The sequence below is a fragment of the Heptranchias perlo genome, chromosome 21, assembly GCF_035084215.1.
Source record: "Heptranchias perlo isolate sHepPer1 chromosome 21, sHepPer1.hap1, whole genome shotgun sequence".
NCBI classification, from domain to species: Eukaryota; Metazoa; Chordata; class Chondrichthyes; order Hexanchiformes; family Hexanchidae; genus Heptranchias; species Heptranchias perlo.
Window position 1 is genome coordinate 35,609,492 of NC_090345.1, and position 15,574 is coordinate 35,625,065.

Consider the following 15,574-nt stretch of genomic DNA (forward strand, 5'->3'; position numbering starts at 1 on the left):
AGTATTTTGGGATCACATTTCATAATTCAGATTGTTTTTCCCGTGAAAACTGAAACCCAGTGGCCTTACATGACATTTTTTTAAAAAGTAGTTACAATGGGAGTGCAGTGGGACATGAACTTGTTATGATTTAAGCTGATGAATTTTACAAATTGTGATTTAATTTGAAAAACTAAGAATTAAGCACGTTAAATTGACAGTGTCAGACTGGCCGTTAAGAATGGTGAAGTAGGAAATGGAAATGTCACGCTGAAGCAGCAGTTTATGAAATTAGAATTAAGGCATGTTGTTGGGGTAGAAAGCTTTATTCTGCACCTTGGCTTGGCATTCCATGCTTGACTAGAAAGTGCTCAATGTTCATTTCCGAATATATAAGGGAACCTAAAAATAAGTAATGAGGAGGAACTTATTGGATTTAATATGTTAAAAAGATAGTAATGGAGAAAATACTGGGACTTAAGATAAACAAATCTCCAGGACCCGATTCTTTTAATACCGTGGGGTAAAAACTAATAGGTGAAGAAATTGCAAGTGTGTTAGTCATAATTTTCCAAAGATTTGAGAATAGTGCCTTTGGATTGGAAAATTACAAATGTCACTCCATTATTTAAGATGGGAGAGAGGTAGAAACCAGAAAACTACAGACCTGTCAGTTTAACATCAGTTGTTGGAAAGTTACTGGAAACTATCATCAGGGACAGAGTGATTGAGCACTTGGACAAGTATGAGCTGATCAAAGAGAGTCAGCATGATTGTGAAGGATAGGTCATGTCTGACTAGTTGCATTTTTTGAGATCATTAACATAGTGGATAGCAGAGTGTCGATAGATGTTGTCTCCATGGACCTCCAGAAGTTATTTGTTAAAGTAGAGATTATCAGCAAAAATAAAAGTGTACACAATTGGAGGTAACCTTGTGACATGGGTTGGTAATTGGTTGAGAGGTAGAAGTCAGAGATTAGGAACAAAGGGAATGTTCTCTGATTGGCAGGATGTGATAAGTGGTGTTCCCCAGGGATCTGGGGCCTTAGCTTTTCGCCATATATATTAACGACTTGGATGATGGAAGAGTATATCCATGTTTGCAGATGACACTAAGTTAGGAGGAACAGGAAGTTACAAAGGGACATAAACAAATTAAGTGAGTGGGCAAAACAGTGGCAGATGGAGTTCAATGTGGAAAAATGTGAGGCCGTCCACTTTGAAGCCAGGAAAAGCAAATTGGAATATTTTCTTCATGGTGAGAGACTAGGAACTATGGTGGGGCAAAGGGATTTGGTGTCCATGGACACAAATTGCTAAAAGCTAGTATACAGATACAAAAAATAATCAAAAAGGCTATTGGAACGTTGGCCTTTATCTCAAGGGGGTTGGAATACAAAGTTGTATACAGCCTTGGCCAGACCGCATCTGGAGTACTGTGTTCAGTTTTGGGCACCACACCTCAAGTACATATTGGCCTTAGAGGGGCTACAGCGCAAATTCACTAGAATGATACCAGGGCTTAAAGGTTTAAATTATTAGGACAGCGATAGATTTTTGTTAGGTAAGGGCATCTAGGGATATGGATCAAAGGCAGATAAATAAGGTTCAGGCACAGATCAGCAATGATCTGATTGAATGGCGGAACAGGCTTGAGGGACTGAATGGTCTACTCTTGTTCCTATGTAAAACTGTTGCTGGGCAATAGAACAACAATCCCTCGCCTTCAGAAGCCTAACAAAGTTTAAAAATCATAAAGCAAGCATTTTGAACCCTACAAGTTACTGTTTGTCAGCAGTTTCTGAAAACTATGCATATAATATCCTCTACATTTCAAACACAATCCCAATAAATTTGTTGGGCACTGCCTTTCAAAAATCTAAGCTGGTTTTGGAGATATTTGCCATCACTTTTCTCTCTGATTGCGCCAGTTTTCCGCAGTTACTATGTTGGCAGCCATGTCGCCATCAACAGTCACAATCAGCATACTCCGTATTTAAAGCAATTCTGTGTGTTTTACTACTAGAATAGATGCATTTCTTTTTAAGAAAACATATAGTTTCCCAAGATGGCATTTATTGTGTGTATGCTCAGAAGCTCACCTGTTGAGTAAATAATGTGCTTTTACTTACAACAAACATTGAAGATGGGCAGCTGAGCTACAAAAATGGGCAGAAGATGCACTGCCCAATTTGCGACTGTATAGACATGTTTATATCAGCTAAGATGAAGATACATCTGTAGACATACAAGAACAGCTCTAAGATGTGAGTATAAATAAAAGTTTCATTTTAGAATGTGTTGCCAATATTAATGATTGCACAATATTGCTTTCTACCTACAAAAGAAACTGTATCGTGTGCAAATTTATTAAACTACTATCTTTGGGATCTGACTTGTGAGCTGTGGTAATGCAGAAATGATTGCCTAAAATAAACTTCATTTACATAGATGGCAGAAGCCAGCAGAACACCTCTGCAATAGACAAAAAATACAGAACAAGTTTTAACTTGGGCATAACGTATGTGTAATAAAAAATGCTGCATAGAAAGCCATGAAGCAGATTGAGGCAGGCGATAGGTTTACCTTACACGGAACTTGCAAGAAGTTGATTTCCCAGAGTACAGGGCAGGGAATTCTGCTCATTACAGATATGCTGCTTTTTCAACAAGTAAATATCAAATTATCAATAAAACATTGCATTTACTCAATAGAAAATAATTGTGTAGGAGCTGGTCACATGCTGATATTAGGGCAGTTTAATTTTCCCATATTGCACCACAGGTCCCTTTTTCTGCACATGTAGTCACATCATGCCTACACAGCAGAGGTGCCTGCAATACATTACGGGGAAATTTACTCTATCAAAACCATTCATAATTTTGAACACCTCTGTCAAATCTCCTCTTAACTTTTTCTGCTTTAAGGAGAATAACCCCAGCTTCTCCAGTCTCTCCACCTAACTGTAGTCCCTCATCTATGGTACCATTCTGGTAAATCTCTTCCAGCACCCCCTCTAAGATCTTGACATCCTTCCTAAAGTGTGGTGCCTAGAATTGAACACCATACTCCAGCTGAGGCCTAACCAGTGTTTTATAAAGGTTTAGCATAACTTCCTTGCTTTTGTACTCTATACCTTTATTAAAAAAGCCCAGGATCCCATTTTTTTTTTAACATCCTTCTCAACTTGTGGTGCCACTTCAAAGACTTGTGTATGTACACCTCCAGGTCTCTCTGTTCCTGCACCCCCTTTAAAATTGTACCACTTAGTTCATATTGCCTCTCCTCATTCTTTCTACCAAAATGTATCACTTCACACTTCTCTGCCTTAAATTTCATCTGTCATGTGTCTTCCCATTTTACCAGTCTGTCTGTCCTCCTGAAGTCTGTTACTATCCTCCACATTCTTTACTACATTTCTGACTTTCGTGTCATCTGAAAACTTTGAAATTATACCCTCTGTACCCAAGTCCAGGTCATTAATATGTATCAAAAAGAACAGTGGTCCCAATATTGACCCCTGGGAAACACCACTGTATACTTCCCTCCCGTCTGAAGAACAACCATTCACCACTGCTCTCTGCTTTCTGTCCCTTAGCCAATTTCGTATCCACGCTGCCAGGGTCCCTTTAATCCCATGGGCTTCAATTCTGCTAGCAAATCTATTATGTGGTACTTTATCAAATGCCTTTTGAAAGTTTGATATCCTCTGAACCTGAGAATCTAATGATCTGACTCCATGGTTTCTAATCTGTACATTTTATTTACTCACGGGAACTCAGACTATAATTCTTACACTTATCTTAGCCACAACTCTGAAAACTCATAAAATATGCTGTGGAATTAGTTGGGTAAACCAAAGCCACCATTTTCGTACCCTCGCTACTGCCTCCATCCCCCTTCACAGCCATTGTCTTGGACTGTTCACAACCACTACGATTTGTTCGACTCAGAGCTGAGCTTCCAATCCTATATCCTCTCCGTCACAAAGACTGCCTATTTCAATCTCTGTAACGTTATCCACCTCCACCCCTAACTCAGCCTATTTGCTGCTGAAACTCTCGTCCCTGCCTTTGTCACCTCCAGACTCAACTATTGCAATGCTATCCTGGCCGGCCTCCCTTCCTCCATAAACTTCAGCTTGTCCAAAATTCTGCTGCCAATACCCTGTCCCACAGCAAATCCCATTCACCCAACATCCCCGTACTCACTGACCTACATTAACTCCTTGTCTCCAAGGCCACAAAATTAAAATTCTCATCTTGTATTTAAATCCTTCCATGGATTCACCAATGCCCATCTCTGTAAACCTTCTCAATGCTACAACATACCACCCCAAATTCTCTGTTCCTCTTGTGTAACCCCCCTCCTTTAACCCCACCATTGATGGCTGCACTTTCAGCCCACCAGGACCCAGTCTCTGGCATTCTCTCCCTAAATCTCTCCATCTCCCTCTCTTCCTTTAAGACCCTTCTTGGTCACTTATGACCAAGCTTTTAGTCACCCCTCTCCTAATACATTGTCCATTTTTCTCCTTATACTTCTGTGAAGCATTTTGAGACATTTTTCTATGTTAAAGGTGCCAAATAAATGCAAATTGTTGAAGAAGGGGCCTTTTTGTCCACATTGCTCCTCCAGCAGTTATTCAGCAGCGCAAATGTTGCTTTTCAGAGGAAAAAGTGAGAAGGGTGAGAATCAAACCTTTAGACACTTCTGGCTAGCCAGGTTTTGTGACTGGCAGAAATTTAGTTTACAGGCCTGATTCCCTGTGGACACTTCCCTTGCAGGGAGCCGAGGCATATTAGGGCGCAAGCCTTAGATTGCAGAATTCATTGCCTTAGGTGGTGCAGCCCCAATTTTTACAGGAGCATAAAATCATGCCTCATATTTACGTGGCAAAGTTGGGAAAGTGTCTAACAATGAGTAATGGTCAATTGCGAAAGTAATGATGACAGAGTGTAGATTTGTTATTTAAAACAGCATTGACTTCACCTCTCTGATTTGATGACACTATTAGTTAGTGCCGCTTACATATTGTAATTCTGCAAGTGTGGAGAATACGGAGGAATATAATGTAGCAAAGCCACTGAGACACACGTGTAGGTATAAGCAGATTGCTTTGAACGGAATTGGGAATTTAACCAAGCTTTAAAGATGGACTTAGATTTAACCTTTAAATCCTCTTCTTACACTCATTTTATATATATATATATATATATATATATATAGATATACACACACACACCCCTAACCTTGCTGAAGAAGGTTGGTGATATTTATTCTTCAAGGGCATTTGCGAAAACATAATACACGATTCACTGCTGTCATAAATCATGAAATCCATGCACATATAACAAAGGCAGGATTAGAAAAGGTGGCTGCTTTTTTCCCATTTGAAAGGGGGTCAGTTGGTCTTAGATCGTGTGAAGGAGATGGGATTGCTAGTTTTAAAGTGACAATGGCAACCTTCCATGTAGATACCAACCCTGTGTTTTGAATGTGACAATGGCTTTGGGCTGAATTACTGCTTATACTGAAAAGAGCCTCAACTATCACCCATATTTAACATAACGGTGTCTCACTGAAGGTAAAGAATTGTCTTCAGTAGTGTGGAACTTGTATCCGATACAAATAGCAACCTACACGAGTGTCTACAGTTTTGTTTAATATCAGGTGGAATGTGATTTGTACTTGTTGGCACACACTAAAATGGCTAGCTGTTAATTTGACAAAAATGTCTCTGCATTGGATCATTAATGGCTGAGTGTCTACATCAATGAATTGTTTCTTCTTCAAAGGAGTTAAAGTGGATACTATGTTCTCTTAGTTCTTAATCAAATTTCTAACTAAGAGTTCAATGGCTGGCTTATTTATTTCATGCAACACTCCCTAATGAGGTATATGGTAAGAGATTAATTCCAAGAGATTTCTTTATTCTAAGAGACTGTTAGAAGAAACAGAGAGGAATGAGATCTGATAAATGTTCTATGATGCATGTAGTTTAAAATACTGTTTGTACTTTATCGTATATGCCTAGTCATTTTGCTGCTATATATTTTAAAAGTGTAAATAAATGTGATTCATGGTTTTAGCCTGAATGAATCTAGTGTGCTGTGCAGTATTTTCCACCATGTTATAAAGTAAAGACAATTTGGGAACCTTACATCAACTTGCATTTATATAGCACCTTTAACGTAGTAAAAAGCCCTAAGCACTTCACAGGAGCGTTAGCAAACAAAATTTGACACCAAACCACATAAGGAGCTATTAGGACAGGTGACCAAAAGCTTGGACAAAGAAGTAGGTTTTAAGACGCGTCTTGAAAGGAGAGAGAGGTAGAGAGGAAGGGAGGGAATTCCAGAGCTTAGGGCCTAGACAGCTCAAGGCACGGCCGCCAATAGTGGAGCGATTAAAATTGGGGCTGCGCAAGAGGCAAGAATTAGGGGAGCGCAGAGATCTCCGAGGTTACAGAGATAGGGAGGGGCGAGACCGTGGAGGGATTTGAAAACAAGGATGAAAATTTTAAAATCCTGGACTGGGAGCCAGTATAGGTTAGCGAGCACAGGGGTGATGGGAGAACGGAGTTAGGGTACAGGCAGTAGAGTTTTGGATGAGTTTATGGAGGGTGGAAGATGGGAGGCCGGCCAGAAGAGCATTAGAATAGTCAAGTCTGAGGTAACAAAAGATATGGATGAGGGTTGCAGTAGCAGATGAGCTGAGGCAGGGACAGAGACAGGCGATGTTACAGAGGTGGAAGTAGGCAGTCTTGGTGATGGAGCGGACATGTGGTCGGAAGCTCACCTCAGGGTCAAATAGGATGCCAAGGTTGCGATCGGTCTGGTTCAGCCTCAGACAGTGGCCAGGGAGAGGGATGGAGAGGGATGGAGTCGGTGGCTAGGGAACGGAGTTTGTAGATGAGAAACAGCAGGGGGCCTTGGAGGACTCCAGAGATAATGGTGTGGGAGAGGGAAGAGAAGCCATTGCAGGTGATTCTTTGGCTATGATTGGATAGATAAGAATGGAACCAGATGCACACAGTCCCACCCAGCTGGACGACGGAGGAGAGGTGTTGGAGGGGGATGGCGTGGTCAACCATGTCAAAGGCTGCAGACAGGTTGAGAAGGATGAGGATGGATTGTTTACCATCGTCACAGTCACATAGGATGTCATTCGTGACTTTGATAATAGCCGTTTCAGTACTGTGGCAGGGCGGAAACCTGATTGTAGAGATTCAAACATGGATTTGCAGGAAAGAAGGGCACAGATTTGGGAGGCGACGACACGTTCAAGGACTTTGAAGAGGAAAGAGAGGTTGAAGATAGGGCAGTAGTTTGCAAGGACAGAGGGGTCAAGGGTGTTTTTTTTGAGGGGGGTGATGACGGCAAATTTGAGAGGGAAGGAGGACAGTACTTGAGGAGAGGGATCCGTTAACAATATCAGCTAACATGGGGGCTAGGGAGGGAAGTTGGATGGTCAGCAGTTTGGTGGGAATATGGTCGCGGGAACAGTAGGTGGGTCTCATGGTCAAGCTGAGATTGAAGAGAGCATGAGGGGAGACAGGACAGAAACTAGAGAAAGATGTGAGTTCAGGGTTAGGGCAGGGTGCGTCCGTAGGTGAAGTCTGGCTTGGTGGGCAAGGGGAAGTGAGGGAAGCAGCAGAGGCAGCTGAACGGATGGTCTCAATCTTAGTGACAAAGATAACTCACATAAATTACAGTACTCAATTTACTGTCAGAGTTAATGACTAAACCTGGTCTACATTATTGTATGGAAGGGCAGAAATACAGAGTTATCAGATCATTAGGGGTACAACACTTTCAGAAATGGTCATTAGCATTTGAACAGGAAAAGTGTGTTAAGAATCTGATCCGTAACAACTGTATTCTTCTGTCGTTCTTGCATACGTTGGTAATGCACAACAAACTATTATTTCATAACTGTATTTGAAACCCATAGAGGTAATATTGATTTTGACGAGAAAGGCAGGGATAACTTCCTTTAAAAAAAATTGTGTTCTCAGTCTAAAACATGTATAAACAAAAAGATCAGCAGTGCAGCAGAACAATCACATGAACACTTGGGCCCTGAAGAATGTTTATGTAAAGGGATGAACTTGGTACCTATTGCAATAGCCAACACAATGGATTGCAGAGATTTCATAGTCTCACTGCTTTAAATTACAATATATTAATTTATGACTATTCTAAGTTCAAGGCATGCAGTCCAATATTTTATATGGGAGATGCAAAATTAAGGTGCAACTGTGGCAGGAAAGAGTAATTTCAGCACTACAAATTTATATTGGTAGTTTCCATTTTAAATGTAGATATAGGAATTTATAATGGAAGGAAGTTGTCAAAAGTGCGCACAGATGTAAGATTTTTAATATATTACTAGTCAATCTCCCGTAGAATATGGCCTCTCTCTTAACGGTCTTGTGTTGCTTGTTCTCTGTCTCAGCTCTTCTGCTTCTCTCCCCATAATTTTCATTTTTGCAAATATTTGTACATTTCTTATTCCTTCTTTTTGGTTGGGAAATGATGGATGGCATGGTGATTAAAAGAGCCACCAAAGGCTGCAGGTTGCAATTGGGGTGGGTGTTGCAGGGAAAATGTGACCTTGAGTAGCTCCCTTCCCATCTCATCCCAAACCCTTCATCTTACCACTACCGTCCCTCACTCCCATTAATTCCCCTACCCACAGCCCCTTCAATTACGTGCTCTATCCCTGTATCCTCTCCTCCCAATGCTCTGCTGTCATTCACCTCACCCTTAAACCTCCATCCACTCCCCCAATCAATCCCTTCCAAAGGCAGGTGACAAAAGGCTAGAGGTCCCCTCATCCTTAACCTGTTCCCCTTCCCTCCTTTTCTACATATTTCCCTCAAAGAGGCTTTGCTTGCTGTCGAAATTCAACTTGTGCTTTTAAAAATCCTCGAAGAAGGAAAGACTTGTCTGTGCCTCTTTCTATCTGCAGATTTCTCATACACAAGGCTTAAAAGTTAGAATCTGTGTCTCTCAGGTGTAAACAATTAACATTTACCTTTCCTAAGTATACACACAGGATTTTTAAGAAGATCTAGATAGATAATACTTTGATTTTATATTAGTACTTACAGTTAAACAGCAAAACTTGTGACAATTTGGGAAACAGAACTGGTTGGAACACAGATGTTTCTCTATGCAATACAGGTTCAGTAGCTGGGAGATGCAAAATTGAGACACTACCACCTCTACATTTGCGGGAGGGTGTAATTACAGTGTGACAAATTTACATAGGTTTCCATTCTAACGGGAACAGCAAAATTTGTCAGGGACAAAGTTGACACAAAAGTGTGACAGAAACAGCAGGAAGTAAGATTATGTACACGGGAAGTGTTCACAGTCTAAGATTTTTTATACATTAGATATATATTAAAAAAACAGTTGAATGAACCAATGCATTTTGCTGAAAAACATGAAAAGAATTATTACTTTTAATACAATTTGCTCTCCAGAAATATGTTTCAGTTACTCAGCACTTTTTGGGGTTACTGGATGATGGCATTTAATTAATTAATGTGTTCATTCTGATCGGTCAATCTTCTAGATAGGTTTATGACGAAAATCCTATTACGGAAACCAGTTCTCCAACTTTCTGTCATTTAATTACACAATTGATTCTTAACCTCATTCTTCACCCTAACAGACACAGAAATAAACTTAATCAAAGTAATTTTCTGAAAACATGTCTGTGATTGGTGGCAATTCTGCTCAATTTATACCAGTGAACATTAGGCCACACGCCAAGGAATTCCACAGAATTGCAGTTACTGCAGAAACATGGCAATACTGTACCAGAGTATGCTGTACTTTTATGCTGAATCTTCTACAATAGGATTACATTTTAAGAAGGGCCTAGTGAATTAGTTTTACCTTTCTGTACTAAGTGGATCAGAAATCTTACAGCTGAGTGTTAATCCACATGCATTTTCACAGAACTTGTGGTACAACAAGACGATAATATATTATTTAGAGAAGTCTATAGGTTAGGATCAATATCAAAAGCCACAGTTAACTATTATGTTGGCAATAAAAGGTTATGTAAGACAGCACACTGACAGTGAAGTTAAGACTAAGATTTGCTTCATTTAACTGAATGAACAAATGGCAGGTATTGACTTTAAAAAAAAATGCAATGATTAGATTTGTGTAATCATAAGTGGATTATAATTATCAAGTATTCTTAATTTTGAAAGTATATATATTTTAATCATGCACTGAAAAAATAATTTCTGTATCTTTCTAATCAGTAATATAAGCAGAACTAGGGAAATGTACAGAACTAAATTTCATCAAATTTTTGAACTGCAATATTTTTCTTCAAGTATTTATCTAATTCCCTTTTAAATGTTTTTGACAGTCATTTGTAGTAAAGCATTCCATGCACCAACAATCCTGTGAAAAAATTCTTCATAATCCTTTTATGCTTCTATACTAATACTGAATTTATGCCCCCTTGCTACTGATTCACCAACCAGTAGAAATGATCTTTTTCAGAATTTTGAACACTTCTATTAGATCGCCCTTACCCTACTCTACTCTAGTGAATACAGCACTTTTTAGAAAAAAATAGTTTCTCACGAAAACGATATAATTTCCTGCCTGGCATCATCCTAGTTGTAACATCCTATGTTGTACCTCTTCCACTGCCCCAACATCCCATCATTAATGAGGTGCCCAAACCGCACACAATAATTTAAAACTGCGACCTAACCAATATCTCATACAAATTCATTTTCACCTCCTTGTTATATAACCTCCAGAATTACAAGTGACCTTTTACACCTGTAATCCTGCTTTTAAAGATCTAATTCCACACCTCGATTACTGTGTTCCTCCACTACAATAACAGCTTTAGCATTTGCATTCTATGCTCTTCTTCCCCAAAGTCTACTGCTTCACATTTGACTATGTTTGAACTGCATTTGCCTCATATCTTGCCAAGTCACCCAATCTGTACGTATTTGGCTGAAATCTTCCGCATTTTGCCTTACCCTAATTTGGTACTGTCAGTAATTCCCTCTATGATGCCCAAATCACTCGTGTATATGGAGAACAAGAAAGTATTGCCTCATGAGCCTGTGGGCAACAAACAGATTAGCTATACACTAAAAAAACTCAATTAAAAAACTCAAATTTGTGGTTTATTTATGAGGAAAGTACGACAGCACAATAAATGACATGCTGTTAAAACAAAAAAAAGTTACAAAAAAACCAGAATTCTTGTATCTGTACAGTTGGTTCTTCATTTAAAAAGAAAACCTAATATAATGCTACCTTCATACAATAAGCTGATAAGTCATTGGTTACATTATAGGATTTCATTCATAAATAATTCCCTCACCCACACTCAGAACAACTGAAAACAGTAAACAAATTAAAGTTAATAATTAAAGCTTTGTGATCTTGTTTCCCTATTTAAGGAACAAGACTATCGAGTTATTAAAAGGTATTTTCTATTCACTTGGAGCATTCTTACCATTGCAACTTAACAATTCAAAGTGGAGTATTGAAAACTTAAAAATGCCAGTGATTTCCCCAAGGTGAGCCCAACATTTCAGTACTGAACGTAGCAACTCTTCTGTAAAAACTGTGTAGATAATATTTCTAGTTATGTTCACAACTCAGTGATTTGGATTCCTGGTATTCAAACTTTATCTTCAGGGTCTTTCGATGTTTAGATTTAAATGTGAAAAATAAAATTTGTTGCCTGTAAAAATTAAGTTTGAGTCCAGAAGGTAAATGAGATATTTTTGGAATAAGTAATGATTAAGCTTCTTCTGGAATAAATTGAATGATGTGATTAACCTTTCATATCCTCTTCAAAGCACAGGTTACAGAAACATGTCTTCAAAATATTCATCAAATTCATCCTCCCTGCAGATGAAGAACAGGTTTTAGTATAGTTTTCATTTCATTGCTTGACCTCCTGTGGCAAGAAAAAGTCCCTCCCTTCCTACAAGTGTCTCTACTCACCTCCACTCTCTGTTTCTTACTGCTTTCTTCTTGTCCTACTCTTTTTGACTCCCTTTTTCCATGCTTCCTCACATCGTCATCGCTGTACCTGTCTCCAACTCTTTCATGCTCTTTCTGAAGTCTCTCTTTCCCTTGGTCACCTTTCTGTTTCCAACTATCTCTGCATGTCTGCCAGATACTCTCTCTATATATCGCTCCTTTCCCATCTTCCACTTTTTCTCTCTATATATTTGCAGTCCCATCCATTCTTTGTTCTTTTTTGAAAAATATCTTGCACCTCCCAGTGTGATCTGGAACGAGATTCACGCTTTGACTCGAATAGGTGCAGAAATTATTTAATCCGTCCATAGGTAAGAGGAAGGGGAGCAAGAGGGCCAGGGAGAGAGCAGATGTGATGCATCACCTCAGATTGGATGATCTTCCTGTAGATGTCATGCTGGATCTGGAGTTTTGGACCTGACCAGTATTAGAGTGGTCAAAAAAATGGTATGAACACACAAATGAGAGAGAAACTGGTGGGCTGGAAAGGAAAGAGGAGCCCAGGGCCTGGGGCTGCCACTGGATGTGGGTGGGATACAGTGGAGAGATAGAAAGAACCCACTCATCCACACTAACAAGGTTAGGAGGGAGAGATCAGCATCTGGAACTGCTATGAACTCGAATGGAGCTTTTACCACCTTGCAGAACATGTGCCTTCATAGTGAGGCTACCACTGCACTAGCAGGGAGGTTGGCTCCATAGGATGGCTAGGACTGCGAAGAGACTGAGCTTGGGCAAGGGGGGGCAGTACATAAGACCAAAGCTATTTGCATGGGGAGAGGCTGACAGCAGAGGCTCTGACTGGAGAATTTGACTGAGTGGGAAATTCTGCCTAGTAACCGCACGACCAATAATACATTAACAGTTCCCATGGTCTAATGATGTCTAAATACAAGACACAATCTTTATTAAGATGGATACACACCAACTAAATAGTTTTCACCCAGTTTATTTTATTCATAATCTACTGTTCGTAGGGAGCAATGGGGCTGATGCCTGTGGTTGGGATGGAGGGGGAGTGGGACAGAAAATGTTTGAATTTGTTTTCGCCATTCGTTACAATTCACATACTTGGGTGGATCACCTACCAAACTGGGAGAAATTACAATTATGCGTGTCTTTTGAAGAGGCTTCTGAGGCAGAATCACATGATTCTTCCCTTTGTGCACTATGCATGTCCCTGGATGGTTATTCAGTTCTTTTATCTCACGCTGCTGTTACCAGTATAATGGGTGTTCTCTCCACCATGACATAAGCCTTTTTCAGCTAAAATAACAACTTTGATGTTTTTGGCACAAGTTATCTCTGGACTTTTTTTAAATAAAAGTTTTGCAGGAATAAAACAGATAGTAATTATTTAAAAAAAATTAGCAATCCACACAGAAAAAGTTAACAATTGGTAACAAACATTCTAAATGTCAAAGGTTAATAGAAATTTTGCTACAGAAGGAGGATATTCAGCCTGCCGTGCCTGTATTGATGGTAGCTATGTCACTAGAGTTATCTACTTCTGCTGGAAGCACAGACTCATTAAAATCAAGTGCAGAAACTTGTTCTCCTTGGAACAGAGACGGTTGCGAGGAGATTTGATAGAGGTATTAAAATTATGAAGGGTCTAGACAGGGAGAAACTGTTCCCATTGGCAGAAGGGTCAAGAACCAGAGGATACAGATTGAAGGTGATTGACAGAAGAACCAAAGGTGATATGAGGAAAAACTGTTTTACACAGCGAGTGTGTTAGTGATCTGGAATGCACTGCCCGAGGGGGTGGTGGAGGCAGATTCAATCACGGCCTTCAAAAGGGAACTGGATAAGTACTTGAAAGGAAAAAAAATGCAGGGCTACAGGGATAGGGCAGGGGAGTGGGACTAGCTGGATTGCTCTTGCATAGAGCTGGCACAGACTCGATGGTGGGCCGAATGGCCTCCTTCCATGCTGTAACCTTTCTATGATTCTAACAGTGAAGAAAACAAACAAGATCTCAGGGTGTATAGCTAGACAGATAGAACACATATCCCAGAGAGTTAATAGTGTGCTTGTATACAAGCATTATTTCAGCTGCATGTGAAGGATTGTGCAATTTTGGTCCCATAATACAGTGGGGACATCCTGGCTTGGGAGAGGACACAGAACAAAGTAGCTGAACTGATACCAGGGGTTGGGCATCTAGTTACAAGAGACTAAGGAAATTGAAAATGCTTACACTGGAGAAAAAGCAAGATCTTATTGAAGTTTAAGATTCAGAGATAGATATAAACTGAACACTAATAAATAATTTGGCATAACCAAAAACTCAGAAGAGGGAAGGTGAACAGAGTTTAGATTTAATCATTTCCTATACAGGGTGGTGAATAAGGGGAGTAGACTGCCAAGGGAGACAGTGGAGGCAGACCATTTTGGTAAATTCATGCTTATGTGATGATCCTGAATTGTTGTGCGGCTTACATCCTTTTTAATTATCATTGCCACTGGGCTTTTTAATACCAGCATTATTTTGCAGATACTCCATTGCAAAATCTAGAATACTATGCTAGCGTTAGTTCCTAGCTTTTCAAATATAATATAAATAGTAAAACATACCTGGTCTTATCTTCAACATCCTGAGCTGGCCCTTTCCAGTATTCAGCCTCTGACGGATCATCTGCATCCTGTTTATCTTCTGACTCTGATTTAACAATTATATTTCAGAAATAAGAGCCAAAACACACTGAATAGTTACATTTCAATAGTACATCATGACAGAAATACAATGAATAGAAAATAAGCAAATAATGACAGGATTTCACTAATATGGCAGATTATTTTGCGATTTTAAAAAGTTTAATATTTTGAAGTAGCTGAAGTAAGAGCATTTGACTACATCAATTTGCTCACCAGAGGTAGGGTGCTGAACTGTTGTATTTGAGGCATTGACTCACTTCTGGGTACAATCATAGAATGACAGCACAGAAGGAGGCCATTTGGCCCATTGTGTCTATGCTACCCTTTGAAAGAACTATCCAATTAGTCCCACTCCCCTGCTCTTTCCCCATAGCCCTGCACATTTTTCCACTTCAAGTATTTATGCAATTCTCTTTTGAATGTTATTATTGAATCTGCTTTCACTATCCTTCTCGGCTGTGTATTCCAGATCATCATAACTTGCTGCAAATTTTTTCTTTCCCTCATGTCACCTCTGGTTCTTTTGCCAATTATTTTAAATCTGTATCCTCTGGTTACTGACCCTTCTGCCACAGGAAACAGATGCTAACAAGTCTATTATCAAACGCCTTTTGAAAGTCTATATACACAACATCAATCGCACTACCCCCTTTCCATTATTTCATCAAAGAACTCAATGGGTAAACACGGCTGAAGATCCTATTCATTCTGGAAGCACTGAAAGCATAGCTCACACAAGTTGCTGACTGGACCAACTTACTTAAAGAAAAGCACAACTGGATTGAACAGACACGCAATCAAGTTAATTTCTCAAACCAAGGAACAGTGATTTCTCAATGAAGCTTGTTAGAAATGACATCTAGTCCATTCTAAAGA

The 15,574-nt window shown here is 39.6% G+C and overlaps 1 protein-coding gene across 1 annotated transcript in view; it reads right to left on the reverse strand.

Annotated features, from left to right (window-relative positions):
- Positions 1-11,154: 11,154 nt before the first annotated feature.
- Positions 11,155-15,574, reverse strand: part of fra10ac1 (FRA10A associated CGG repeat 1) — a 30,719-nt gene continuing 26,299 nt past the window's right edge. Inside the window, exons 13-14 of the mRNA XM_068002464.1 lie at positions 14,618-14,702; positions 11,155-11,899 (exon numbers count right to left, since the gene is read on the reverse strand). Coding sequence (XP_067858565.1) covers positions 11,857-11,899; positions 14,618-14,702 — 128 coding nt within the window. The 3' untranslated portion in view covers positions 11,155-11,856. The remainder of the gene's footprint in view (positions 11,900-14,617; positions 14,703-15,574) is intronic.